The sequence below is a fragment of the Tympanuchus pallidicinctus genome, unplaced genomic scaffold (genome assembly GCF_026119805.1).
Source record: "Tympanuchus pallidicinctus isolate F22 unplaced genomic scaffold, pur_lepc_1.0 scaffold4, whole genome shotgun sequence".
Lineage (NCBI taxonomy): Eukaryota > Metazoa > Chordata > Aves > Galliformes > Phasianidae > Tympanuchus > Tympanuchus pallidicinctus.
In genome coordinates this window covers 47,725,504-47,738,331 of record NW_026294758.1, presented here as the reverse complement: position 1 = coordinate 47,738,331, position 12,828 = coordinate 47,725,504, and the positions used below count along the sequence as shown (strand labels likewise).

Sequence of the window (12,828 nt, the reverse complement as noted above, 5' to 3'; positions counted from 1 at the left end):
ATGTGTACTGATTTCTACTTTCCAGGAAGTGGCTGAACATCTGCCTGCTAATGGGAAGGAGTGAGTGAATTCCTCTTTTTGCTTCACTTCTGTGCATAGCTTTTGCTTTTAGTAAACTGCCTTCGTTTCAGTGCAGAACCTTTTCCATCTTATTTTCTTCTTGTCATTTTAAGGAAAAGGAACTGAGAAAGCATCTAGGAGGAGTTTAGGAAGCCAGCCAAGGTTGCCCACTTAAGTAATAGTGGGATATCTTCTGTGTTATATAAATATATAAATATGTATGAAAATAGATTTTCTTTGGCTTTCAAATACAGACAGAAGTGTGAAAAATATCAGGATATCAGTGGACCAGAGATTGTCCACGTAGAGTTTCGATTAAGTGTGTAATAGTTAATGCGATTGCCAGGTTGTGCAATACTTGTTTTTCATCTCTTTTTTAACCACAGTTGAATTCCTTGGCATCTCTCCTTCCCTTGCACATACACAACTACACTTAAGATATGACATATTAAGAATTTTCAGTTCTTCTTATTACTCTGACTCCTAAGATAAATTCTGACGTTTTGATTAATCAATTTACTAATGACTTCTAAAAATACTTAGATACATTCAACTCTGTTTGTGTATAATAACTTCAGTTGAAATTTATGTGAGTTATAAGAAGTATAGCAATGCTAGCTGGCATTTTAAAGTCTACATTTGAAATGTCAAAAATAAACCCTCAAGTATTTTGCAGTCCTTCTCTCAAATGTAGTAAAAACAGGTGACAGAAACATCCATGGACAATATTTTATTTATTATTATGGAAAATACAGCAGAGATCACAAGGAGCAAGTGAGCTAAAATTTCACTGTCTCCTGTACATTTAGGCATTACACTGTATATAAGAGTATTTTGGTTCACATCATTGTTATGTTTTTAATTTTCAGGCACAACAAAATCAGAAGATAGAGCTGCTCTCTTGAAGAAGTTCAACGAACCTGGGTCACAATACTTTATCTTCTTGCTGAGTACAAGGGCTGGAGGGCTAGGCTTGAATCTCCAGGCTGCTGATACTGTTATAATCTTTGATAGTGACTGGAATCCTCATCAGGTGATTATTATTTGCTTATCTGCAAGCAAATTGCAAAGAATTCGTGATGGTTTTTTTGGGTTGCTTCTTTAGTTCAAGGTTATATTCTGAGGTAAATGGTATTGATACAGCATTCTCGTTTGGGAGCAGTTAGTAAGACAAACTACTACCATCAAGAAATGTGTCAGTTTGAATCAGTGAAGTAATGCTGAGTTTGTGTAATTATTTTGTCTGTCTCGAGGGATTCTCAGCTAGGGGTCTTCTAGTCTTGTACCAGTACTATAGCTTTACTCATTCTTTATTGTTCAGAGCTCTAACAAGTATTCCTCATTTTGATTCTGCAGTAGTTTGTAGTGTTTTAGAAAAGGCTGTGCAGATCAGTGCTTTGTCTCGAGAAGTTAATGGCCATATTAGTCTTGTCCTGAGACACTGGTGGTGGCTTATTTCTTCTTTTCAGTTTAAAATTAAAAAAAAAATAAGAGGAAGCTGGTCTTCGTCACTTAGTGCATTTTATAATTGTAACAACAGAAGTTAGGTATCTGTGGGAAGTACCTGATTATAGTGATTATGCATGTCTTTTCAGCTTTTCAGCTAAAGTTGTAAGCTAGTCACCTAAGTGTTGTTAAGTGCAAAAATAAAGGTTAAGACATGGAAGAATTTTACATAGAACTTTAAAAGCAGCAGTTGCATAAATGCTCTGGTAATCAGTTTAAAACAGAGCTTGTGAAATCTGGAGCAATTTAAAGGCTTAAAAACCTCCTCAGAAGGCACTTAATTCTTTATATTCTTGGTTATCTCTGTCACCTTCACAGACATTTTTAATGCAAGTATATTTTAACAGTTGGGTAGCAGTAAATCTCACATTAGAGAATGTTTCCTAGAGAATCTAGTGGACAGATTATTATATCAAAAAATGTGTAAACTCATTGCCTGGTTTATTATTATCTTATTTCAAGAAATTTATTTTGTGATATAGCAGAAAATTGTGACAGCATTTTGCTGAAATAGTGTGTACATTAATTTCTTTTTTCCCCCGAAGATCAGTAAGATTTTGAATTAATAAAAATAATTATTTCCCAGTGATCTACAGCTTGCTTTTTTTACTTCTATCAACTTTAAGTGCAGTTGTTTTACCAAAAAGTAGTTATTTGCAGTGTTCTGAAAGTAATTTAAGATCATATTTAAACTATTTTAACAGAACTATTCAAAAGTAAAAGCCTATTCTACAGATCAAATAATTTATAGTTCACACATTTATTAATTAGTGACTACCTTTAGTTTAGATAAGATCATGTATTAATATTATGCTACTAATCTTTTTTTTTTTTTTTTCCTGAAATCAAGAGATGTTTCACTTTAGGGTTCATTCTGGCTTAGAATGTCATGAACCTTTGTGCAGAAAAAAAAAAAATGTATACGTAAGCCCTTTTCAGTCACTGCACAAGCTTACAGCATTTACGGTATACACACTGTACAAGTTTTTTTCTTTGTTTTCTCCCTATCTGGATCTGATGAAATTTTAAGAAAGAAAACAACTGAGAGTGAGCCATGTGAATTGTAGTGGACTGTAGTTTGGGTAGTTCCCTTTGATGACAAAAAGAATTCAGCATTATTAAACACTGTAAGCAGAAAGCGATTTGAGTTGCACACTTACATAAATCCCTCCATGTCTTCTTTACTGAACAGGACTTGCAGGCACAAGATAGAGCTCACCGAATTGGTCAGCAGAACGAAGTTCGAGTTTTGCGACTATGCACTGTGAACAGTGTGGAAGAGAAGATTCTTGCTGCTGCAAAGTATAAGTTGAATGTAGATCAAAAAGTTATTCAGGCTGGAATGTTTGATCAGAAGTCTTCAAGTCATGAAAGGAGAGCTTTTCTGCAGGCTATACTGGAGCATGAGGAAGAAAATGAGGTAACGTTGTTAGAAATAATTGAGAAGAGCATGTTTGAGGAAGAACTTAATTTTTCCGTAAGTTCAAAGACTGACTACTTCAAAATTAGAACTGTAATCATTATCTTAACATCCAGTCAAAGAAATCTCTTTTTTTTGGTCATAGTAATAGGTTGTTATCTGGTGATGATAAAATCTTTTGCAAATTAAATCCATTTTATTCTTTCAGTTTTGCCAAAAACTTTCTGAAAAAGGGCTGTTTTTGTTTTTGTTTTTCAGGATATAAAGCAGTCTTTAAAACCAGTTCGTGTTTTAAAATAGTGTGATTTTCAGATATACTGAGAAAACTAGGACTTCTTACATTTAATCATTTGAAACCCTGCTTTTTCTTTTGGGTTCTTGGTAAGACTTCAGATGTTGTTTGGGCAAGGCAGCCAAAATAACTTTTTTCTTGGTTCTGTACCAAGAGACTTGTAATTACCAGTTTCTATTCAGAAAAAAAAAAATAAAAATAGTTGTTACAAGACAGCTGTCACACTTTTGTGTACAGTAGTGGACAGTGAGGTTGAAGTATCACTGGCAGTTTGTCCCAGTCTTTGAAACTGTGGTTGTGGAATGGTGAGCCCCTTCTTTTCTCTGGTGCTGCAGATTATTCTTTTACTGTGAACAATCATCATTTGGATAAGCACTGCATTTAGAAAATACTATGTTAATGTATTACTTATACTGAAGGCACACACTAGAAGTCCCATTTTGCAGTGTTTTTTTCCTACCTCAGAAAATTATAGAATGGTAAAAAGGCTTGGGTTGAAGAGACCATGAAGATCTAGCTCCATCTCCCTTCCCATGGACAGGGTTGACAGCTGCTACATCTGGCATTACATCATTGTATACATACCAGGGTTTACCTTGACCCAGGTGCAGCATCTTGCATTTGGCATTGCTGAAGGTGTGTTCATGTGGGCCCACTTCCCATTCTTGGCCAGGTCCCCATGGATGGCATCCCCTTCTTCTGTTATGTCAGCTGCATCACTTAGCTTGATGTTGTCTGCGAACTTGCTGAGGATACACTGAATCCCTCTGTCTATGTCATTGATAAAGATGTTGAAGAGCACTGGTTCCAGAATAGGGGGATCTCTTGTCACTGGCCTCCACCTGGACATGGAGTCACTGACCACAATGTTTTGGCTGCAACCCTCCAGCTGATTATTTATCCCCCAGATAGTCCACCCTTCAAACCCATGTCTGTTCTGTTTAGAGATAAATATGATGTGTGGGACTGTTTCAAAGGCCTTTCAGAGGTTTTTGTCTGTTTCTAAAAAGACGGAGAAAGAGGAATGCTCCCGATACAGTGACATGATGTTGGGTTTTTTTTGCTGGTGATACTTTAATTTTTTTTTTTCTTTAGGTAGGGCCATATTCAGTTTCCTTTCTATAAGAAAAGACTTTATACTACTGAATTATATTTCTAAGGGAGTACTGTAGAACATCAGAACAGAAATGCATGTATTTTAGCTGAAGCCCTAGCTGTGCTTCTGACCCAGGAAAACCACAAACCAAAATTTCCTGGTTGCCTGTTTGCTCATTTCCTCATTCTCAATTTATGGAGGTGGTAATAAGTCCCAATTGTCTCTAATTTTGTCTACTTTGTGTTACTTCTGAATTGCTGATCATGTTAGAAGTTTTAGTTTTGGTTTGCATTTTTCACACATGTACTGACAGAAGGAGGCTCAGTGCATTGCTGGCCTGATGCAGACTGTTACTTTATGCTGAACATGAAAGCTTCTTTCTGGTACCTTTATCAATCTTTGTGACCAGGAGGAAGATGAAGTTCCTGATGATGAGACTCTGAATCAGATGATCGCCCGACGTGAGGAGGAATTTGATCTCTTTATGGTGAGAATGATATGATCATATGCTGTATATCATTTCTAGTGTTTTTAGCAAAGGCTTTAACCTTATATGTCATTTAAATGTTGTAAAACTTTGTTGTAGGAATGGCTTTATTTACTTGTATTGCTTATCTGAGGAAAGGAGAGCAGACTTCCTAAACTCAGAGTTCCTCAGAAGACAGAAAGACTTCAGAGATCCTTGCAGTCAGTAGCGGAGGAGTGCCAATCTGGAAGACACAACCTAAGAAATTTAGGCAGTCTAAAACTGATAGTCAGTGTTTGTCTTACAAGTTGTACAGCATGCTTTTATTTTTAGAACTTTTTTCACTTTTGTGCTGTGATACCGACAAAGGCAAGCACGGAACTGTACAAGATAGTAAACTAGTAGACTTACAGTGCAGTTCTCCTTGGAAATTAGCTGGTTTGCTAATTTTTCTTGATTTCTTCAAGAGCCCTGTTAACTTATTGCTGCTGCTAGAACTGTTGAAGAATTACCAGAGTAGTTCCAGTGATCCAAATGTGAACAATGGAATAATTACTAGTATGTTAGTGTAGGCATAGCTTCCAATTTTTTGCATCTGTGGAGTGGTGAGGATTGCTGATGGGCTTTTAAAAGACACTGAAATAACAGAAAGAAGATACTTAAAAATTTAACCACTGAGGGTTAAGCATCATCTCTTCTCATTCTACTTATGTTGCTTCATTCTGCAGGACTGAGCAACAAATACACTTGTGGGATCAAATGAAATTGTATCAGAAAGTGCTGTCTGGAGAAATGACATTTCTAGGATCACACTTTATTAATTTCTTGCTGTCTGCCCAGATATTAATTAGTAGAACTTACTTATAGAAGTGTACAAGGGCTGTTCTTATCCAACTAACAATTCTTCAAATGCACAAATGAACAAAGGCCAAATCCCCCACATGGTGGTGCCTTTACTCATTGAAGAATCACCTGTCTTGTCCTTTTGTGCTAAGTTTGGTGCAGCTAGAAGAGCTGAAATCTCCAAAGGGTGGAAAGGGAGTGCTTACAGACATTTGTCTTTTTAAGCGTTCTCTCAAAGACTAAGGAGATTTGAATGACAGAAACCAAAACTTGAAAGGAGTAATTTCGGCCCAGTTATTGGCTTTTTACTTGTCGATTGTGTTCTCCATCACAGCTTGTTTTGCATATGTATTCTAGACTTTTTGCTGCAACTGTAGCTGTCCTGAGTACTGAGTGTACTAAATGCATAGTGATCAATATAAGCACTAATGTATCAGAAATCAAGTCAAAAAAGAAGTAACCTGAGTTCAATGAATGTAGATTTGCGGCTGGAAACAGTAACTTAGTACTCCTCCATCAGATCCAGAAGGAAAGAATTAATCCATGAATGGGAGTAATGGCTTTTGCAGGGAAATTCTGTAAGTCTATCTCTTCTAGTTAAGTTTGAAAGTAAACAGCAATCCAATAAAACCTTAAAAAAATAAAAAAATAAAAAATAAAAAGTTGACCTGCCTAGAGTGGAGATGGTTTTAACACTGTATGCTGTGTTTTTCAAGTTAATTTTTGCATGAGTTTGTAAGGGACAATAAAGAGCTGGTGGTAGAAATTTGAAGATGCAGAGGTAAAGAGCTTTGACAACCAGGGATTTGAAAATATTTAAGGTGGAAACACTGAGGTTAAATGTTAATCTCTAAGAGAGATTTGCATTTATTATTAAGCTGTTCAGTTCTAAGACGAAATTCTGAAAACCAAGTTTGGTAGTCAGGTTTATTCTTTTTATTAATCTCTTAGGTCTTAGGTAGTCATATAGAGAGCATGAAGTTAAATTTATATTTTTCTTACCTCAGTGATGCCCAGGTAGCCTTTTCTCTTCTGTGCAGATGTGATAGGAATTCAGTAAAGTGTAATATCCAAGAAAAATTGTGTTTTGGTTTGTTCGTTTAATTAGGCTTGAAGGTACAAAAACATCTATTTTGTTTATATAAATCAAATATTTATTTTTTTAGTCTGAAATGAGAAGTTCCAAAACAATAGATGAGAGAGAAAACTGACAGGTTTCTCAAGAATCTATTATTTTGTCACTTTTTGGATTAGAAGTATTCTTTGACATTAATCCTGTAGTATTCGGAGGATATTTAGCTATGTATGCAGAGAGGATGCATACAAGCAGACTATGTTCCCATGGTTTTTGGTGGCTCCACATACGTAGGTAAAAATTCCACATAGCCCCATTGTGTCCTACTTTTGTATTCAGTGCAAGTGATGAGCCTTCTGGTTTTTCATCTTACAATAAAAAATGTATACAAAATTCAGAGTGTTTCAATGTAATCTCTGCAACCATTGTCATCTCTTCATAGTGTGGTTTAACAAGGGTTATTTTTTCTGGCAAAATGACGTTATGGCAGCAATTGACTGTATAAATCAGTGTTTTTAAACTGAGTACATTTTATGACTGAGTGGGTTTTATTTTAAGGTGTATTTGAAATGGCTGTACATATTGTCTTATTTGAGCTAGTTAAATAACCTAAATGAGATTCATGGGAGCTTAGGGCTTAGATCAGCATATAGTCAATGCAGAGAAATGGATGCTTTCCTGGGAGAACTATAAACCACCTAATTCACACAAGAATGTATCCTGAGTATCCGTATCTATTTTATGAGGTAATTGGTCACCACAGTTGAAATTAATTTGTGTGAGTAATTGAAGTCCAGCTTAAAGTTTTTACACCATATTACCCTTTTAATATTCTTAACATTTTACTTAATCTTGCCTGATTTTTATTGTCTGTGTTTTCATTTTTTCTTAATGCAGGAAAAGTAAAAAATTTTGTTGAAGCTGGTTGGATTTCTGTCACCGAGTCATCTTTTCTTTGAATTCTTAATTATCTCTCTTGATTCCTTTTTTCTAATGTCTGCTTTTAAATTTACTTTCTCTGATATTCAGAATCACAAAACTAGTATGTTTTCAATTATTCTTTTTAGTTATATAACATATTTTTGAGGATGTTGTAAAGGAATTAATAATATTTGCAAATAAGATTTATGAATATATAGAAACCGTAAAACTGTGTGTGGGAAAAAAAAAAAATAGAGCTTTTTAATGGATAGCTTCCTTCTTTCTTAATCTACGTTGTCTTACCTAGGTCTTGTGGAGTTACTTCAGTGTAAACTAGCTATGGAGTGGTGAACTTCACAGAAAATCAACTGTAAAATGTAACTGCTTTCTACAGTTGCATTTTACAAGTCTTGGGCTAGAGGAAGGGAAATACTTGTGAAGAACTTGGTTTAAAATTTCAAGTATTCTTAGCTGGCAGGAATTCCAGTGGTTTGTTTTAGTTGCCTTTACAACTGTTTTATCCTTTCCCATCTACCATTTCAGCGTATGGACATGGACCGTCGTAGAGAAGATGCCAGAAACCCCAAGCGCAAGCCCCGCTTGATGGAGGAGGATGAATTGCCATCCTGGATTATTAAGGACGATGCTGAAGTTGAAAGGCTCACGTGTGAAGAAGAGGAGGAAAAGATATTTGGAAGAGGATCCCGTCAGCGCAGGGATGTGGACTACAGTGATGCTCTCACAGAGAAGCAGTGGCTGCGGGTAGGGTAACTCTTTGTTTGTTTTAAAGATGACACTTATTTGTGTGTTGTTCATTTACTTATTCTTTTTTTTTTTCATTGAAAACTACGAAGTTGCACAATGGAAATAGGTAAGATCTACTTTTAGCTGGTAGTAAGCGTTTGCAGCTGCACCTCTACCTATCAGTAGCTTAATTTAGTCTTTCTAGTAACTTGGAAACTTCCACACAATTCTTCTTTCCCCATGCTCTTCCTTTTGCAAATCTTGGCTCTGTTGAGGCAAAAAAAAATCTTGCTAAGTGATGTTACTAGAATTCAAAACCTTAAAGAAGAGTTTCTTTGGTTTTGTTGCATTTGGGGAATCTTGCCATTTTCTGCAAAATGCACGTAAAATGAATTCTAATCCATACATCTTTTTAGAATGGTAGGAATAGGGATGTTAAGAAGGTTAACAAACTGTTTTCAAAACCAGCAAATTTGGTAACATTATGATTTCTAATACATACCAATAAAATACTGTGCACAAAATTAGTCTACATTGCTTAAGAGGATGTTTTTTTTAGAATAATCACAAATTTGATGCCAATGTGAATATAGTTTTTGTGGGTAGAAATCTTATGTACTTGAGTTATGAAAGTGATCGTGAGAGTGCACTGTGAGAGATGCTGCTAAGAGTTGATTTTTTTTCTCTTCCCGTAGCTGCTATTACAGCTTTGTATCTATCCTCTTCATTGGCCTTTGCAGAAGGAAACTTTGCATTTCTGAATAACAAGTCAGTTTGAGAATATCGGTATCCAGTACTCAGCTGCCTCTTTGCCTTGATTTATGCTGGAGGTTTACTTCATCTCTTTTCTGAGGAGTTCTGCTAGATTCTGATCCCTCTGCTGATACACCGTATGCTGAATATTCTAGTTAAGGTCCCACCTTCATAAATATACACATCATAGCAGATCCCTAAAGGAAAGATAATAACTCAAGGCCTGTGTGCATGCATGTATACTGTCAAACTACGTCAGCTCTGTCCTTGTCAAGAGGTCAGGTACGTGAGTTTGGAAGCAAGAGGCAAGATAATAACAGAAGCAGTAAGCATGGACATAAACAGTGTCAAGTGAGACAGTGCTGCTGTCCTAAAGTACCTGAAATTCAGTAACAACCTTCCAGAGAAACTGTAAAATACAAACAGGCTTCATCACTAGCTGTCGCTGCAGCTTGCTTTTCTTTAACTGTTGGCATGACAACTACGTTCCCTAAAAAGGAAGGAGGAGTTTGCTCCTGGTCTTAGGAGGCATGTGTATTGTGGAAGTGCTGTGGGAGATTGTATCATTGCGCCGTTTCTATCAGGCCTGCAAAATATTGGATCTGTGGGAAGATTTCCTAGAGTCTCATGAGTGTTTCTATAAGGTCGGCCTTGTTCAGAAGGATCAGCTTCAAGAATCAGAGGATTTTTTTGAGAGACCATGAAATAGTGCGTTTATCCTGCTGATCTAGGGGTATTTTCATGTTTAACGTATTCTTTGCCATCTGGAATGCTTACTCTGTACTTACCTTCATTCTAATAGCATTGACTAAGGCAGAGGCTTCAAGACAGCTCTTGCATGACCGTTACAGATTATCTAGTTCTCATGCTTTTTTTGTCAGTTATCTCTGACTCTCTCTTACTCTGAGGCCAAACGTCAGCATTCTTCTTGTTCAGGGTAACTTCTGGCTAGATGACATGAGTAAAGTTCTGTTCTTTTATTGTGCAGTTGATTTGAAATAGCTTTGTTTGTTGGCCAGACAAGCATGTTTGAGTCCAAAATGAGTGTTGTCTTGTTTACTTCCTGCTGATAGGCAAAATCCAAAAGGGCCAACTGTATCCTGGGGTTCATTGTGCACAGCATAATTATATAGTCAGAAAAAATGATTGTCCAATTGTACTCTGCATTGGTGCAGCCTCTCCTTAGTATTATGTGCTGTTTTAGGCTCTACTATATAAAGTGTGTATAAGTGCATATAAAAATGTTAAAATGAGTCCCAAGGAGAGCAAAAACAGTTAAAGGACTTGAGGACAAGATGTATAGGGGATGGCTGAGAGTAGCTTAGTTAGGGAGTAGAGGGCTGGGAAATGAACTCATTGTGGTCTATAACTTTCTCATGAGGAAGAGCAGAGAGGGAGGTATCGATCACTTCCCTCTGGTTACTTCTTCCATTGCCAAATCTTAGGAAAATGCATTGGAGGCAAACACAGTCCTTGAAAGAGCTAGGGCTACAGTTTCCACATGAAGAACGCGTCTGTAGAGGCTGTAAACTCTGTCATTATACCAGGTATTTTCCTGACTTAATTAGTAGGTCTCAGATGAAAAGGTGGGCAATGCTCTTTAAATGAGGGGAGGTTGACCCCAGAAAACCTATTTAAAACAAACTAAAAATTCACCATGCAATTTCCATTCTGAAGGATTGAATTTTAGAATTTTTTTATGAATAAAAATATCGAAGGTCTCCATTTTAATACTAAGCCTATCAGCTTAACAGTTATCCACACCTCCAGTCTGCCATGGCAATTAACATTACAATTAATGATATCCTAACTTTTTCCAGAGGAAAATAATATGTATAAATATCCATGAAAACCACTCTACTATTCAAGAAGAAAAATAAATGAACATTTTATGATGCAAAGAAACAAGGGTGAACAGCAACAGGAAATATTTTTCTCAGGGCTGTGAACAGAAGCCATCATGGCGAACCATTTATTAGTGATCATAAAAATGTATTTCTGATTAAGTTTTGTGTTCACTATTCCCCTGCAGATTAAACTGTCTTGTCTGACAGGGAGAGAGTAAATCCTTGGAATACTGTTTAATTCCTTTATTTGGGAATCTTCTGGTTTTTACTGTTGAGTGACCTTTTAACTTGCAGCCTGCTCTCCTCAGAGATTTGTCTTCAGGCAATGAAAAGAACATAGTCATTAATAGGGATACTACTGAATTGTCTTAAACTTTGTTCTTAAGTTCTTAACTAATCAATGAGGTGTTTTAACAAATTGTTGAAAAGGAAAGAAAAAAAAGTGTCAGGGAAGAATAAAATGATACATTTCACCAGTAAAAGATTTATTTTAGACTACAGAAGAAGGGATCTGGAAGTGAAATACATAGTACAGCCAAGGTATAAAGACCTGTTTTATTCATTTTTCTTAAAATCCGTGATGACAAGGAAAACAGAACATCCCATATTGTAGGACACAAAAGATTATACTCTTTATTTATTTCAGTGTTTGTTATTTTAATAGAATTTTGGAAAACCGAGAAAAGCAATCTCCCCCACCTGTTCTTGTCACCCACTTAAAAAAGTTTCTAATGCAGTTAACTTTCTTTGCCCCTTCTCCTATGAAACGTAAGAGTTAGAAAACAAAATAAAACAACCTCCCCCCCCCAAAAAAAAACAAAAAACATAGTAGTGATGGTCACATGGTACCTTTGTTAATGTACTGTCATTATTCTGCTAAAGATAAGTTGTCCAAATTCAGAATTCCAAGTAAGTTAGAGAGAAGATAACCAGTACAATTTGAAAATAGGAAGAAAACTCTTCTCTTTCCAGTATTTCTCAGTAAAATGAACAGTCCCGAAACGCTCTAGCATTTTGTCTGTGCAACGCACATATGCATCTCTGTCATAAGTACAAGATAAATTGGAAAAAGTGATGTATCTCAGTCTTGTTAAATTTTTCTTGAAGATGAATTACCTGGGAATCCAGAAGGCAGGAAGCATGTATTTTTCTTTAACTGTTTTTCTCTGCTGGTGAAAATTGTACGTAATAGATCACACACAACTGGAAAGATTGGAGCAAGTAGCAAGGAAGACTTGTTTGCAGTCAGACCCTATTTCTATCTTTCACCTTTTTGTAATTAGTGTGAAATAAGATATTTCCTATGCAAATTGCTGTCAGAAGGGTTCTTGCATTTCTTGCTCATCCGTTTTGTTTCAGAAACATTCCCTTTCATTATCAGGCTTGTTGAGTGATTCTTAAAATTCTTCAATTTGGGTTTAGACGTTGTTATTTTTGGCAAGGGAAACTTCAAGGAATCAGTACTGGCTCAATTAAAGAAGAATAAGTGTGACAACTTCATAGTGTTATTTATAAATCTTATGTAAGAATAAATGTGCAAAGTACAATTGAGTTGCCTAAAATGGCATTTCATCAATTGATTATTATCTTTATGTATGCAATCTGGAAACTGATCATTTTTTTTCCGGACAATTTAAGAAAATAATTGTGTTTAGAAAAAATGACATTTTTTTCCTGGCTAGATAGTTTTATAGTAATATCTCTGAGATGTGGAAGTAAATAAAACACATCTGAAGACAGTATTACCCTTAAAAAAAACACACACTGCATCTTGATCTGTATTGTGTCACAGCATGTGGCAATAA

At 35.9% G+C, this 12,828-nt stretch overlaps 1 protein-coding gene across 3 annotated transcripts in view; it reads left to right on the top strand.

The window, feature by feature from the left end:
- Positions 1 to 12,828, top strand: part of SMARCA2 (SWI/SNF related, matrix associated, actin dependent regulator of chromatin, subfamily a, member 2) — a 105,241-nt gene that overhangs the window by 64,585 nt on the left and 27,828 nt on the right. For all 3 annotated transcript variants that reach the window (XM_052700928.1, XM_052700929.1, XM_052700930.1), the window contains exons 25-28: positions 930 to 1,093; positions 2,759 to 2,986; positions 4,784 to 4,861; positions 8,223 to 8,441. In XM_052700928.1, coding sequence (XP_052556888.1) covers positions 930 to 1,093; positions 2,759 to 2,986; positions 4,784 to 4,861; positions 8,223 to 8,441 — 689 coding nt within the window. The remainder of the gene's footprint in view (positions 1 to 929; positions 1,094 to 2,758; positions 2,987 to 4,783; positions 4,862 to 8,222; positions 8,442 to 12,828) is intronic.